General features: G+C 45.4%; 1 protein-coding gene across 2 annotated transcripts in view; it reads left to right on the forward strand.

Annotated features, from left to right (window-relative positions):
* The window catches only part of SPON1 (spondin 1), a 1249069-nt gene that overhangs the window by 568824 nt on the left and 662713 nt on the right, over positions 1–17532 (forward strand). For both annotated transcript variants that reach the window (XM_078680877.1, XM_078680876.1), the window contains exon 6: positions 15831–15979. In XM_078680877.1, the coding sequence (XP_078537003.1) occupies positions 15831–15979 (149 nt within the window). The remainder of the gene's footprint in view (positions 1–15830; positions 15980–17532) is intronic.

The following is a 17532-nucleotide window of genomic DNA, read 5'->3' on the forward strand; positions in this document are numbered from 1 at the left end:
GACCAGGGCACCTTGGGGAGAGCAGCAGAACTGACCAGGTATGTTGTGAGAGGCCTAGGAGTAGGTGACATTGACGGGAGGATCCCCAGCACGGGTTGGGCATGATGGCAGCAGATGCAGGTGCAGACTGAGGAGGGCCAGGTGGCCCCATTCCTTTATCCGGGAGCCAGCCACTGTGATTCGGAGGTCCTGAAGAGAGCAGAGTGAGGGGTCAGAGGGCAGAGGCTTGGCAGCACTGCCTGACAGAAGGAAGTGCCAAAGACAAACGTGGCTGGCCTCGGCATCTGAATGTGCGCAAAGCAGCTCCTTCAAGACCAGAGGAGGGCCTGAGAGGTACTACACTGGCCCCTCCAGAGTAGGGAAAATACCACCTGCAATCCTGTGGTGCCCTGGAGCGGAGAGGAAGATCCAGCTCTGCTGGGGCCCCCAGTATGATAGAGGCAGCTGCCTGGGTCGACCCTCATGGACCACAGTGTAGGATTAACAGCATGGGGGAGGTGTATGACCTCCTAATGTTGGCGTTGCCACTGGTCACCAAAGAGTGCTCCCCTGAGCTACCTACACCCAAAAGATGCTGTGGGGGAGGTACACCGCATCATGACATATTGTGCCTCTGATCAGTGGGGGCCAGAGGTAAGTGGATGGTGCTCATGCCTGCCAGGTGGCTGGTGAAGACTGCCTGGGGTAGGCTTCTCCTCTTTTTTGAGCTGGACAGATAGGGCCTGGGTAGCTGGGGGTACCGGCCCAGACAAGAACACCTGGTGCGCCCCTGCATATGGCAACTTTGCCATAGTAGTCACCCTATGACCACCAAAGTAACAGGAGATGGTAATTTTTCCCAGCAACTTCTCCACTAAGAGATGCAGGAGGACGTGAGGGGTGAATTTGGAAAGAGACTCACCTTACCCATAGCAGCATGATGAAACCCAAGGCACCAAAGATGGGAACAGCAATGGACAACCCCCTAAAAAAAAGACACACACTGCCAGGGGCGACCAGAAACACATCAAGGAGTGGAAGCCGCAACAATCTTAGAGGCCATAAGGAATACAAAATCAGCCATGGAGCAATAAATTGATGAAGTGGCCCTGGACATGGGACTCCTTCAGACCGATCATAAGAAATTGGTGGAGAGTGTGGGGGAAACTGGAACCCACAGTCACTGAACACGACAAGATATTTCGTGCCCTTCAGGAAACCATTGAGCACCACCTAGACAAGGTGGAAGATGCCGAGAGCTGCGACTGGCGCAATAACATGAGGCTGGTGGGTGACTCGGAAAAGTCTGAAGGCCCGAATATGGAACTGTTCTTGGAGGACTGGCTTCTCTTGTAGGCGTTCATTGACAAGGCATCCATGATGTTTATAGTTCAGAGGGTACTGAGGATGCCAGTTCAGCCACCAGTGTCAGGCGTGCCTCCTAGACTGGTTGTGGCTGGCTGCGCAACTTTTGCCACAGGAATCGTAACTTACAAGTGGAACACACTCACAGTCCCTGGCAGATAGGAGGAGGCTTTGTGAACATAAACCCAGATTACACATACAAATAGAATTATTTACTGAATATAAAATGTCACCTCCGGACACTGACTTTGCATCTAAACTGTGGAAAAGACTTATTCCCTTCCAACGCTGTTTTTTTCTTTCTCTTTCTAACTCATACTTTGATTTGTTTTCTTTCAATTCAGCTGTACTGATTTCATGAGTGATATGTTATAAACATTTTGTGCTAGAAAGCGCTCTGAAACCCTCAGGTCTTGCCAGAACTATATAAAACTTAAAAAAATATATATAAGACGGGTATGCTGGGACAACTTATTGCTCAGGTCTCCAATAAATGGAAGGAATGGGACAGGGAGGCTAGGGAGCTAGAAACTAAACTAACACAAAGGGAGGCTTCCTATATAATGATCCCCACCCCACCCCAAGCCTAGCACTCCTGTTAGAACAGATGAGAGAAGATTTGAGAAACCTTGCCCACCAAGAGCAATGGGTGTCATATGGTGTGAAACAGGGCCAACTATATTAGATCAACACCAAAGCAGGCAAACTACTAGTGTGGCTAGCCAAGGAACAGAAGGACAAAGATGAGTATTTACCATAGACATGGATCCAGGTGAGCCTACTGAAATCCAGGCCACCAAAGTTCAAGCCTTTGCTACGCAGTTGGCTGAACTTTACCAGGCAAGGGGGGATACATGTGAGCAACCAAGAAGACTTTATTAAGGATATACCAACACACAGACTTCAAGAGGAGGTGAGTGAGTTACTCCCTAGTTGCAGAATTATTGGAGCGGGAGATTTCCAACACATTGGGCCCGATGAAAACTGGGAAATCCCCGGGTGCCAATGGCTTGTCCCCTAAGTTCTTTAAATGAGTTAAATCCTAAACAGTGCACCTGCTCCGAATAATGTATTACAGGGCAAGGAAGGAGGGCTTCCATCCCTGAGACCTCCGACATGCGAAGATAGTTATGATCCACAAGCAAAGAAAGCTAAGGGAGGAATCCACCTGATATATTCCAATATCAATACTAAATCTGGAAACCAAGATCTCAGCAAAAGTACTGCCCATCCGTCTGTTACAATTGGTCACATTTGTGGCTCCAATTAATCGGGCTTCATGCCTTACAGGGAAACAAGGAACAACCTTTGAAGATTGACCGGATGCCTAGTGGATAATGATGAGATGGCCATCCTGCCTGCTCAAGATGCCAAAAAGACTTTTGACTCATTGGGAGGGCCCTATTTAATGGTTACATAAAATGGTGATGGGCTTGGAGTACCTGGTCGGGGTGAAACTGTTATACAGAGACCCCACAGCTAGAGTAAGGGTGAAAGGGACCTTCTCCAGGCGCCTAGGCAGGGTACCCAACAGGGATCCCTGCTGCTCCCCTTATCTTTGTAATGGAGATTGAACCCCTGGCCAGCTGGTTGGAGAAAGTTGCAATGATAAGGGGTATACAATGGGAACCAGAATGGGAGAATGGCATCTCTTTATGCACAAATGACATATTGTTGTATCTAGCAGGCCTGACATACACCGGCCCTAGGGTGCTGTAAATTCTGGAGCTGTTTGGTTTCTACTCAGGGTTGGGATAGACTGTCATCTGCCAATTGCATTCCCATTATCAAAGGAATAGTAGGAATAGGCCTGGCGCTAACCTCTTAAATGGCAACTTAAAGTTTTTACATATCTCGGGATATCACCAAAGATTGTGAACTGTTCATCAAGGAAATCCTAATTAAAATCTTTGACTCCTACAAAGTGGATGCAGAATGTTGGAGGAGGCTGCCACTGTCCCTCATGGGTAAAGCTGCCCTCTAAAAAATGATCTACCTGCCAAATGTCCTTTGTTTTTTACAACATATCCTATTGGGGTCCCTGATAGGTTTTTCGGGCTGTAACCTATGTAACATGAGGGCTATTGTGGGAGGGTGGGACATAGAGGATTGGCTGAAAGGGCTTCCTAGAAATGCCCTGGAAGGTAGACTCACCCTCCCAGGCCTACCAATATATATTACTGTGTAACACAATTGCAAGTGATCAATGATTGGGCTTTTTCCTCTCAACAGGAACCTACCATGATGGCACACAAGTGGTCAATGAACCAGAAGGGATGTCAGATGACTTTAGGCTGAACGGGAGATTACACCATTACCGACCTCTATGTGGTGGTCATGATGTGGTATGAGGCAGCCAAGACCCTGAGCTGGAACTGTAAACTGAAGCTAGCAACACCCCTTTGGGACTTACGGAAGGGACTATGAAACATAGAGGGGCAAAAAAAGTTGGACTTGCTGGGAATCTCAAAAGTGGGCGACATCTGGCCTAGAAATGGAGAAATATGAGTTGTCCAGCAGCCAATACCTTCGATACCATCAACTGGGATATCTTCTGCAAAGACAGATAGAAACCTTTCAGCGTTCTCCAGATAATATGTCCCTGGGTTACAGGGTTTTAAGGCCTCTTACGACCAGTCACACATTTTCCGGACTATACTCCACTCTCCTACACAATGGTCTTCCCCTCAAATAGCCTTATGTATAAATGGGAGAGAGATCTAGGCAGACTAGAAGGCAACTAATTGGGGCTGCGTGCCAATACCCCCTGGAAGAAGAAATATGAGTGGTATTCCAGGTAATCCAATTGCAAATACTCCACAGAGCCTCCTTCACGAGGACTAGATTTTTCCACATGGGGAGGACAGAATTGGATGTCTGCGTCCTTGGTTGCAGACATATGGGCACTCTGGTGCACGCAATCTGGGGCTTCCCCAGGATCCAGGAATACTGGTGTAAAGTAGGTTGAAGGCTGTCTGCAGTCCTGGAATCTACGCTGGAGCTCACTCCGCAGTTGGATACCCTGGACAAATGAGGAGAACAAACCCTGGAATACCACACACTCCTCTTTTGTAATTTCCCTTTTATAATGGTGAGAAATGACATGATCAGAGCATGGGGGCAGGACAAGATCCCAATGATACATGCCTAGAAATCCAATCTACATTGTTACATGAGGGCCTAAAAACTGGTATACCAGGCATGTGGATGCTCAGAGAAGGTTGAGAAAATATGTACCCCTGGAGAAGCACCAAATAAACTGTTCCCTAGTGGAATTTACAAGCAAGAGGCCAGGGTGGTGGGAAGAAATGGGGAGCCATACTATTGAAATGGGAAAAGACATTGCATATTTAAATATGTATGAAGGGCTCAATCATGTGCCTACTGGTGACGCAGGCTTGTGGCTTTAATAGCATTGATACTGTAACTTCAACAATATGCCTCAAAACTTTGTTTATGGTTTGTGTGGCTTTTTAGATATAAGCATATATGTACTCTTGTTGAGTGTGGTGTGGAATATTAAGATGTAATGCTGGAATGTGGGGCTGGAGAGATTCTGGGAGGGGGTTGGAGAGACGGTGATTGAGTGCAGTATCTTCTGTTCGTTGCTACTTAATTGTTATTACTAACCTGTGAATTAAAGAAGTTTCCTGTCAATGAAGGCTCGGTTTCTCCATGTCATACTGATGAGGAGCTAAGGGAGAGGATCTTTACATTCCTGGGTGCTCATTCATGTGTTGACAATGCCCAGACTACTCTTCCTGCTTTTTTGTCGGCTTGAGGATCAGTGGATATCCTTCTGGGAACCTTGGGCCCAATTACGAAGTTGGCGGGCACACTGCAAGCCTGTGGTTGCAGTGGACAGGAAAATGGTCACAAGCAGGTGGCATCCAAGCCACCATATTACTATATCACTGCAGGGCTGGAAGTGTGCCTGTGGCACAATAAGGGTGGCAGAATGCTACAGCTCTAGTTAAGAGCCAATGCCGTCCATGCTGAGAAGGCTCCGGTGGTCGGGCGCACTGATTCCCTGCAGCATGGTCTGCAGGAGAAACAGTGTGTGCCAGTGTGCACAAGCCATGGGGGTGCACACAGATCAGACATGTTTGCACCCCAAAACCTTTCCACTGACCTTTTGATAGCGATGTCCTGCCATGAAAAGATAAGTGGAGAAGCAGTTTGTAATCCTGACTGCGGTACCCATGTAGGCACTGCCACCATTGATGCCACTCTCACTGCAGGAGCTCAGATCTTGGTAGTAGCGGCAGTCTGTAGTCGGTCAGATGGTGGTCTCAGTGCCCGCATCGTAATCTGGCGGTCAGACCGCAATAGTATGCGGGCGGTTTGACTGCCAAAAAAGTGACATAGGTCCCACGACCGCCCACGTCTAAATTAGGCCCTTGTCTGTGTTTCTATACTGCTGTGAGTCATTTCAAATGTACTCCCACTCTACTTGTTTCCAATACTAGCACAAAAAGTAGCACTTGTATTTCCTGCAGAAAACTGAGAGCCAGTGGCCATTTTGGATGGTTAGGCAGAAAGAAGAAAAAAGGGCAACTTCCTCTAAAGAGCACACAGTTCTGCATGTGTGGGCCAGGGGCATTTCTGGATAGTTGGGCAGGAGGAGGAAACCAATAGCAATTTCCCATAAAGGAAGTGTACATCTTGTATTTGGGTAGCAAGGCCTAGGTGAGGAAGATTAAGAGGACCAGTGATCATCAACATAGGTACTGGTCCTCTTGGGTTAGTCCACCTGATCCTGCTACTACTGGCCTTGGTCTTCAATCGTCCCTCTAGTCCTGTTTGGTGCTATTGGACCTTACTAGAGCTCCTCATCTTGCTCATCCATGACCTTTAGTTCTTTCTTCCCCTGGGCCTTCTGTTCCTTCGGGCTCTTGTCCACTGGGTCATGATCCCGCTGTTCCTCGTACTTCTAGTTCTTCTGATCCTTCTCACCCTACTCCCTGTACTGCTAGATGTGGTTCTTCTGGTCCATCTCTTCATCCATTTGTTCTTTGACCCCTCTGACCTTGGTCATCCTAGTTCTCTTGAATTAGATCTCCCAACTCCTGGTTCTGTTTGGCCTGGTTCTCATGACAGAAGTCTTCATAGCCCTCCTTTAAGTCCACATCCTTGTTATTATCATCCTACCGGTCGTCATCCTCCTTTTACTAATCCTCCTCCTCCTTCCTTTCCCAGGTCTCTTCCACAATAACATTAGTTGGGTACAATCTCATTTTTTCAGTCTCTGATATAGATGGCACGCATGCGCTGTCTCGAACTGAGACACGCAGTATTTGCATCTGGGCTTAGAGCTGGCCCATAGGCTTTCCATTTGTTGGTACCACCAGCACTCTATTGTTCCTTATCCCCATTTGTGAAGAGCATGAATACATCCTGCCTCTTCTGTGTTTTTCCCTCCCTGAGCGCACCACCCAACTTTGATAATCCTCCGCAGCTACCATTGTTATTCAATGATTCTGGACTCATTTATTATTTTTTAAACCTTGTGCTTGCCACCTAACAGCTGCTGCATAATCAGCACCCATTTCCATTTCATTTCATGACGTTTCCCGATCCGTCGTGATAGACTTCCTCCGACTGCATTACAAGCGGATATGCAAATGGATCAGTCTGGTGCACGTGGTATTATTTTAAAAACTCTTGTACCAATGTTGGTAAGTGTTCTTGGTAAAATGCTAAACAGTGAAGTGCAATGCCCAGCATCACACACTATGTCCAAGTGGAGGTGCTGGGAGCGAAACACAACCCTCTTTGACCCATAGTCAGCAATTTACCTGATCACTTGAGTAAATCTCTTTCCTATGCCGTTCAAAATGTTTGCAAGACTTTGTAAAAACTGTGTAACACCAGCTATGTAACCCACGGTGAGAGAGTTATTTCGCAATAAAGAAGCATTTTCTAATACAGGACATTAATAGTACAAGCCATGAATACATGAGTACAAGAATGTATGTATGCAATATGTTGTGTGTCTCATTCTCCTTCGGTGTGATATGTTGGAAGTCCTACGATAACCTGTTCACTGTAATGAGCACACATTAAGTTTTAAAAAAGTTCACACTCTGATCTGTTGATTGGCCGTGCTATATACGATTTCATGAGTTGATTCTCTATATTGTATCAATTTTTTTTAATTTATAAACTTTATTCGACGATTTAAGTCATAAAAGTGTACATAAAAATCTCATTTTTGAATAAAAAGTCCATAAAAACATATACAATAAATATTAAAACGATATTAAACTACAATAGACTAATGCCGAATATCATTTTACATTAATTCATAAATCCTAAAAACAATCTGATAAAATACATTTGGGCCAGAGGAGTATTAAACAAAAATCTCATATCAATAGCCCCCGATATTTATGGGTGTAAACAGCTTAATAGTCACATGCCTACCGCTGTATGTTTTCTGCGAATTACCCAGGCCCATTTCAGAAATTTGGCCACAGCCAGAGCAATTAGGGGTGTCGGGTCTGTACATAAAATTCTTAAAGCCTCCGTGTGTCTTTGTATACCTAATAGTTTGCATACAGGCCTAATCCACAACGATCTAGGAGCGGTATACAAAGGACAGAAGAATAGGAAATGGCTTAGTGACTCTTGCTCCTCCCCACACTTGGGGCATCTATCATTACCATTTTCCCCTGCGCATTTAGCTGTGAAAGACTTTACTGGGAGGGAGCCTACTCTAAGTTGGAAATAGAGCTTACGGTCCAACTGTTTCCCAATAATGTCCCAGTATAATTCCAGCTTTGGTCGATCCTTAATTTCCAAGAACCATTCTGTTAAGTGCGAGGAGAATCCCTTTACCCTCATATCTGTAATCACCATCTCCCAATACTTTTCTTTAAAAAAAAAATTAGAGGGAAATAAGGCATTTTCCGGGTCCTCCCATAGCTCCCTCATACCCAATTTAAGAAGTAAAGACCGGATGGCCCTCAGCCAACGAATTTTATGGCAAGAATCCTTAACCATTATCTCCCTCAGACCCAGAGCGTAATGCTGTAATTCTTCCGTAGTCCACAGGCGGCGTCAATACAATAATGGCCTTAAGAATGCTTGATCTTGCACCGCCTTTTTTCCAAGATCCCACATTAGTGGGATTAACGGGGTACTTATGGGAACACTGGTTGCTTTGCGCAGAAATTCATTTTCTGCCAGCGTCAACTTTCTTAAGTCCTCAAATCCCCAAAGTTCGGCTCCATAAAGGGCCGAACTTAGCACCTTCAACCCATAAACTTCCATTAAGGGGCTAATGGGCTTTGTTAGTGATGAGGAGAATTTTTTCAAAAGAATGCCTGCCTGCTGACGATGTTTAAGCACTGCGATGTCCAGTTGGCTTGACCATCCCAGATCTCCCTAGAGGGTAACCCCCAGGTAGGTGAATGCATCCACCCGTTCCAGCGGGGACCCAATCATATAAATCTTCCCTCTGAAAGGTCTGGCAGACCCCTGCGTCCTGCGGGCAGTAAGGACCATAAATGTTGTTTTTTCAGTATTTATTTCTAGGCCCCTATCGAGGCAGAAATCTTCAAAACGCTTCAGCGCGTTCTGGAGCCCACTAGGTGTTTTGGAAATGATGAGGGTGTCGTCCGCAAACATGAGGATTGGGACCCGCTCTCCAGACATCGCAGGGGCGTCGGACGGGACCAGGGAGAGGTAATCCGCCACCCCGTTCACAAAGAGCGAGAACAAGGTCGGCGCCATAACGCAGCCTTGCCTCACTCCCCGCTCCACCGGGAACGCCTCTGTAACCTCTCCCTGGCAACCCCACCGAACCCTAGCGAACGTAACCTCATGCAGACAGACGATCAAACTCAGCAATTCTGGGGCCATCCCCTGCTCCGCTAGGACTTTCCACAATGTGTGACGTGGGACCAAGTCGAAAGCCGCCCTTAAATCTACAAAGACTGCGTACAGGGAGCCATTTCCCAAGACCACGGTACTCCAATATAAAATAATGAAGCGTACAACCTGGTCTATGGTACTTGTTTTTGGGCGAAAACCAGCCTGGAGGTGACTTAATATATTATCATTATCCATCCAATTCTAGATTCGTCCCAGAACCAGCCGCCCCATGATTTTTTGCATACAGTCAATCAAGCTAATTGGCCTGTAGTTACTTGCAAGTGAATTATCCCCTTTTTTGTAAACCGGCACTATTTCAGCCCCTTTCCATGATTTAGGGACTTCCATCCCTTGGGCTATGGCGTTCGCCACATAAAAAATATAGGTCCGCCATCGTCCTCTATTATTTAGAAATAGATCTGCGGAGACACAATCCATGCCGGGAGCCCGTCCCTCTGTGACAAGGTCGAATGCCCTATCCACATCACCCCCAGTAAAGACAGCCTCCTTATAGAATGTATAATCAAATGGTCCCTCACTGTTCCCCGTCACCCGACTAGCGTATTGGGGCTTAAAAAAATCAACCCAGGCGTTTTGATCAACATTGTTTTGGGGGCTCTCACGATTCCCTCCTCTGTCCCATTTAAAAATTTCCCAAAAAAGTTTGGGGTTCTTTGCACTACATGCCATTTTGAGATCCTGCCACTTGGCCTCTTCCCAGTCCCTTTTGGCTATGTGTTGCTTAAGCCTATAATTCGCACGGGCCAACCTTATTGTGCCCATGTCTTTAGTTTTTAAGGCTTGTCCCAACTCTACCCTAGCTTGGCGGCAAGAGCCATCGTACCAGCTCTCCACTTCCTTTGTCAAAATTCTTCTTTTACCTGAGCTCGGTTTACAAAAATAGGTTTTAAGTTTGGCAAAAAACCTGTTGTGAGCATCTAAGAGTAGATTGAAGGGGGACCCCTTCCGGGTAGCTTCCTTCAGAGCCTCTAGTGCCCCTTCCAAATCTCCCTCAATTTTGCCAATGATTTCCTGATGCTCAACAACTTGACACCACTTAAGGTGGCACTCGTCATTTGCCAGAACTAAAGCTGGAGGAGAGAAACCCCCATGAGCCTCAACCCCTTCCTGTAAACCCAGGTTAAACAATGCAGTCAAGGGATTGTGGTCACTTTCAATAAGGGTCACCACCTCCATATCCTGAAGGGTAGACCACAAACCAAGGGGGACCAATAAATAGTCAATGTTACTTGCCCTAACACCATTGTCAAAAGTTTCCTTTCCCATTTTGTCTGACAATGTGCGCCCGTTGGCCGCCCTCAGCTGGTTTCCCAAACAGAGGCCCTTTAACTGGATTGCGGCCTCGGTCCACTTTCTTATGGGTTTAGTACCAAGCTGAGGAACTCTCCACCTAGCGTCCTCATCCTCTGTTAAGTGGGCATCATCCAACCCAAAGGGTTCAAAAGTGGTGTTGAAGTCCCCACCGATCATTGTCAGAGTGTTAGGGGGGGTAGCCTGAACTAATATATCCAGCTCAGATACAACATCAGATTTCTTGCCACCTTGAAGGCCCCTAGCATAGACACTGTAGATATCAATTTCTAAATTAGCATGGAATCTAAACCTAACTCCAAGAATATCATTATTTACAACCGGGAACAACTGTGTATAACATTTCAGGGACTGCCTAACCCATATTACTAATCCCCCCATGGGACGCCCCGGGCCTTTTTTAACAGCTGGAACAAAGTAATTCAAATAACCCACTCTAAACATTGGTTCAACCGCCCAAACCTCTTGAAAAAAACAAATGTCAAAGCGGTCAATGAATTCTACCCAGGGCTGCGATTTTAGCCTAGACCCCAAGCCCGCCACATTCCATGAGATCAGGGATGTCTGACATGAAGATCCTTCAGATTGTACAGCCAGTTCACCCCTTTGAGGGAGACCCCCTAAACCTTGATATTCTGTGTTCTCAATAACCCATCTACCTTGGGCACCTCGATGTTACCATCACACGTGTTACACTGACCCACCTCATCCTTCCCTACTTTCCCTCTACTCTGGGTGGTCACTTGCCCAATCAGAATCACTGCCTCCTCCATTGAGCCTCCCTCTCTTCTACACGGAATGGTACTTTGGGGTTCGCACTGTCAGTCGCAATCCCCCAGCCCCGACAGGACCTGGAATCTATTGAATAACCTTATGTTCCCCAGTGGGCAGTAGTTTGGTACAATCCCCTGTGACAACATGTCCCTCTAAAAGGAGACTGGAATTGGGGGACCATAAAAATAGGCTAAATGTAGCGCTTGTATCCCATCCGACTGATCATTTTGAGGCCAGTTGCAAATGAAATTAACGCATCTCTGGTCTCTAAAGTTAATAATGATACAGTCTCCTGACACCGTCTTACATCCCCTGCCTATCCAGTTTACTCTCCTAACCCCCAAGATATCAGCTCGCATATATATTGGTAATGGGCGATACTTGTTGAGCCAGAAAATACATTTATGCTTGAGGTCCAATGGTGATTCTTTTTCCCCCTGGACAACTGATGGAACCCCTACCAAGACTACCACAAAAGGGGCTGATTGGGGAGGAAGATCGATATAAGGCAAGGGAACCTCGCTGTGAGCACTGGGTAAAGCAGTTAAATTTTGCTGTCTGGCATCCCTCTTAGTGCCACCTCCCTGATTTCTCCCTTTGCTCAAAGATGTCCCTCCAACTCCAGGTTGATTATGAACCAAGGGTGCAGTTAACGGGGCCAGAGTAGATTGGGGAACCCCACTAGCCTGTGCTGAATTTCCCACCCCTATCAGAGCAGAAGATTGTGAGTTAGCAGTGGGTGCCTTATCAGTTGACAAAATAGGCCTACTGCCCTGCCTTGTCCCGGCACCACTACTGGGACCAGTTGAACCAAGTGCTACAGGTGATTTCGCCCGACCATAATGGGCACTGTGCCTTGCTGCAGCCTGCTTCTGTGCTGCTGCCAGTGAAAGTTCAAGACACACCAATCTGTTTTCAATTGATTCCAGCCGCTCGTGTAGCGGGTGACATATCTTCTTAATAGTGCCCTCCAGTTTTTTCCAAATAGAAGGGCCCAAATCCCGATGCAGTTCCTCCCCTATAATGTCCTGGTGATTTCCATGTCTGTTTTTATCCACCAATCAAGGTTGTGTAGGGCTAATTGGTGGCCTTACTACTGGGTCATTGGTAGGAACAGAGTTAACATCCGACTTAGCTTTCTTGCCCCCTACAGATGTTTGGGGCTCAGGGCGCTTCCTTTTTGCTTGTACCCCTCCTTTCTGCTGGGCCAGTACTGCTTTTACTTGGCCCGCTGATCAAGTTTTAATATTAGGTGAAGGGGCTCTACCCGTTTCTATTGCAGGAGCCCCCTCTCTTGAAGAGGAATTGTCACTTATATTCAAGATGGGTACTGCCTGGGTCGACAGGGTAAGCGCCTCCACTCCGGATGGAGGAAGCGTACACTGTGAATCAGTCACTAAATGTAACGGAGATCTGGCTCCTGCCAGGAGGCCCAGGGAAGATCTTTTGTTAAAGTCTAAGTCCAAGGATAACCTTTTTTCGGTAAGTTCTATGTCCTTTGCAAGGGCAGATGATACCCTGATAAGGAAATTGTCTAAGGTACCCATTAATGACCCTCCTGATGGTTTACTGGTACTATGATCTGAATCCGGAACGGTAGACATCCCCGCTATTGACTGGATGGTACTCTGTCAATTATAAATATATTTAATCACAGATGTTTTTTTTCAGTGACACTGACCTTACTGTCCTAGAGCAGGCGTAAGAGGGGTGGCCCGTCCTTTTCCGTTCTTTGACGGGCTTAAACGGGCCCACCCTTGGCCCAGGCTTCGCCCAGCGTCCCTCTCGCATCCCGTGAAGCGGACCTCCGCGCCGGTTTAAAGCGCCTCCGGGCGCTGGCGCGAGGTCAGAGGTGCGCGCCGCCGCTGAGGCTTCCAGGAGTTGTGGTCCCGGGGCGGCGGCGCGATGCAAAAGAAGGATTGACTCTTGGCCGGTGGCGGCGTTCGTGTCCCCGGTATGGCCTGGGTGCAGGTAGGTGCTTTCTGTCCCCCCCCTATATTGTATCATTGACTGGACCGAGATGGGTTTCAGAGAGCGCCTCCTTTCGTACTCAGTGCTATGCAGCGCTATGATTGTTATTCAAAGTGTTATACTGTCTTTGACTGCCTTCTGTGGTTTATGTGGCTCAATTAAAGTGCCTCAACCTTCAATAATCTACCTTCGTCCAAGAGCTTCAGTGCTGCTCAAGCTCTATTGTCTTTTGATGGTTTGTGCAAATCTAACAATTGCATTGCTGCGTCTTAGATAGCACTTGGTGTGTTGCTTGAAGGCACTGCTACTTTTAGGAGAGACTCGAAATCCAAACCCGCCAGGCCCAGTGATTTATCTGACCAGCACAGAGTTGTCTCTCAAATGACATGAGCTAGGGCAGTTTGGGTGTATGGCACTAGAGTTACCATGCTTCCAGCAATGATGCCATAGTTCTCATCGGCGAGACCTATTGGCTTCAGTCCCGGACTTTGAAGCTATTCACTTCAGAGTAGGTGTTAGAGTATAGCCAATGTTTAAACATATTTGTTGGACTATAAAAGCACTTTTCAAAAATGAAAGGACACCAATGCACAGCGCTTTATGAAGGGATCGATTTTTACAGGGCAACCAAACTTAAGTAGTGTCAATATTAATATTCTTCTTGCATAGCCCTAATTAGACACTCCCATTGCCGAGACCAATTGGCTGTGCCAATGCTTGGTATTTTTTGGTGTACGAGTTTGCTTTGCTGAGTCAACACTGTCAAGGACAGAAATGAGGGCCCAGTAACTACAGAGACCAGCCCATTTGCAACACTGCTTAGCATATTAAAAACAAAGCTACAATTGCCAAGATACATTGAACAGGTGAATAAAACATCAGTGTGGCTGAACAAGCCATTCAAAAATTGGAGCCAATAAGTTTCTATGCCTGAAACTCACTTCGCAGGTGAATAGTGTGAAAACATTTAGTTATTCACCTGAGTGAATAAACACTTCCCTTGTTAACCCTTTCGGTGCTTAGGATAGCCCTCGGCCATCATACGTCACAGTGGGAGTTTGCGGAGGACGGCTGGGGGCCGTCCAAACCTTGCCCACTCATTAATTCTGCCACGCAGCGGGAGAATTATCGCAGCACGCAAGGGGTTAAGCATCCACAAGCTTTGCTTGTCTGCCTCCTGCTTTCACTTCCCCTTATCACAGACACGTCATTCTGTGTCTCACCCAATTTACTTCCTGGAAGTGTAATAAAGCACTGCACCCCCTATTACTAAGTGCCTCTCCCTCTGTGACCCAAATACCACATGTCTCTCTGTGCTCCCTCTTTGCTGCTCCCTCTTTGCTGCTGCTTGTTGACTGAGAGAATCTTTGCTGTATTATTATTCCATTGGACCAATTTGATGTGCACTTTGCAAAAACAGATTTCACTCCTGGAAATGTGATTATAGACTATAGGCTAGCGAAAATGCATGTGGTATACAAGTTCTGCAGTTTGTATGTCTCTAGAGTGTTGTAGTTGTTATTTAACATTCTGAGGTCTTCATACAGGCTGATTGGGTAACTTGCTATACTAGGGCCAAATCTATCTTCCTTTTTCTAGCATCCTTATTTAGTAAGAGGTGAAACAAATCAGAGGGATAAGATGAGTAATCCAATGAAAAGCACAGGCGATCCTCATTGCCTTGAGTTCCAGTCTTCCTCGTCACATTCCTGGTCTCATCCCTCTCTGCCCCATCCTGGAGTTGGACTTGACCTTTGATTTGTTCTACTTGGCCTTCAGCACAGGAAGGGTAATGGGAAATTGTTCATACTATACCCTTACTTGTGGTCGCGTAAAACAAAAGAGTATGCACCATTATTTTGATGTCGACAAATCGTAAATGAACTGATATAGTGATGACTGAGCGAAGAAACATTAGTTGTTGATACAACATTTTAGGGAAATATCTTGACATTTGTCTTGTTGAAATTACTCTAACCTTTAGTAGAGAGGCTTCTCTAATCATCATGAAACAAATAGGGGCGATTTGAGAACTGTAGGGAGATGAAAGGAGTTCTGATGATCAAAAGACAAAAGAGGCGAAGCGCTAAAGTGTTTTTGCAACCAGTGTCTCCCTTTAAGATGCGAATGCTCACAGCCCTTACACCACAAAGGGGAAAATGTGCAGACTACCTGCTTCATCAACTGAAATGGGATGAAAATCGGCTTGCGTCTCCTGTTAGAAGTATAAAAATGCAAAGGTTTTTTTTGAGTCAGGTGGACAACTTTTTAGTTAATATGGGAAAAGATTGATAATTTTTTCATGTTTTCATATTAATTTCTATCTTGGTAATTTCCTGTCCTGTGAGCCATACCTTTGGTGGACGATTTACAATAATACTTCACCGAACCAGTTTTTATTTTATTTTTTTACAAAATGTAAATGCATATTTGTTGTCTAATTAAGAAAGTAAGTATTATTAGGCATCTAAAATGCACGCTCTTTCTATATTTGTGACTTCACTCAATATTGTCGTTTTACCTTTTTCAAGGGCGCGCTAATCACTGGTCTGCAATAATTGGTGGCTCACACTCCAAGAATTATGTCCTATGGGAATACGGAGGCTATGCTAGTGAAGGGGTTAAACAGGTAGCAGAACTGGGCTCTCCAGTCAAAATGGAAGAAGAAATTCGACAAAAGGTAAGCAAAGTATATTTCATCCAATAATAAAAGAAACAGTATTAATTATAATATGTTATGCTTTTTTACTGGCATTCCTTCCAAAAAGTATATGCTGAATTTTTGGAAACTTTTAGTTTTAAATGCTCAATTCATATTGTTTAATCAGATGCATAGCTCTGGAGGGCTAATATTGAGTGCTACGGAAATACGAAGTACCTGGCACTGAACATATAGCCATGAAAAAATACTTATCCGTAGCAAAAAATAAATGCTAACCTGAACATTAGGGATAATACATACCTTAAAATTAAAAATAACCATACTTATGGAATGTGCTTAGTCTTCAAAATGTGTATTATTTACCAAGATGATCGGTCATGTTTGTTAAGACCACGTAAAGAGCATGCTATGTGCTCTCCAAAGTAGTTCGTGAATATGGAGGGGAAAGTCTAACTGTTCTCATGAACATTTCTGTATCTCGGAGAAGACTGGAGGCAGCAAAAACATTCTCCTGGTTACATAACAGTCAAATTACTAAATAGGAATATAAATATAAATATTGATTGAAACGTTCAACAGATATGCATATAAGAAAAGCAATATTTTTTTGCAGTTTAATATAGCACTAACTCGACCCAAATGTATCAGAGCTCTTTACATGAGCACCAGTTGTATTAAGAGAGACACATTCATATTCTTTTTTTCAGGCATGGGAGATTAAGTGATTTTCAGAAAATCACAGGAGGCTTGAGCCTCCTGTCAGGCTCGAACCTGTTTCCCCAGCTTCAAAGCCAGCCGCTCAAGCTGTTAAGCCAACTTGTAAAGTCCGATAATTAACACAGATGTCAGGAGTTAGCTTTTGACCATGATCTGTTGAAGCAGGTTCTGATCATCAAAATGGAGAACATCGAGGCTTGGCAATGAGGAACAGTTTAAGTTTATTTTTTTATTAAACAATAATGGACTGGATCAGCAGCCACATCTATCACAGTTGTGTGTTGGAATTCAATTTGCCTTAGTTACATGGCATGCTTTATACTCTACAGTGTGGGCAATAAAGTGAAGCTCGGCCCTTTTTGGCCAGGAAATACTGGTAGAATGGGTCATAAATTGCATATTTAGATGCTTGATCTCACTCTAATAGAAGGGCAATAAATACCAATTGGAGGTCACCCTCTGAGGTGGTCCAGGTGGCCGGGTGTGTTATTAATGTTATCTACTGTGACACTTTCTGCTAGGCATTGTTTGGGCTTTATATGATAAATGCAACTGACCAGCTACAATGGCATTACATCATTGGGCCAAATGCAGGCCCTCTGCTGTACCTTTATATGTTTTTGAGTGTGTGCATCTGACTCATTTCTTTAGGTATCACACCCTGAGGCCATATGCGATTTACTGCTGCCATCTTCCAGGTGTGTTTGAGGCTTGTTCCATAGTTGGTACCTCCATCACAAAAAGTGCGAGGGGTGTACAGAAGGCAGCAGTGTTATGTTACTCTGATAAAGAGTCCCTGTGAAACCATTACAAGTGTTTATGGTAAATTTGGGTAGCGCAGGCAACAGTTGTTC

Source organism: Lissotriton helveticus, chromosome 3_1 (genome assembly GCF_964261635.1).
Source record: "Lissotriton helveticus chromosome 3_1, aLisHel1.1, whole genome shotgun sequence".
Classification (NCBI taxonomy): domain Eukaryota; kingdom Metazoa; phylum Chordata; class Amphibia; order Caudata; family Salamandridae; genus Lissotriton; species Lissotriton helveticus.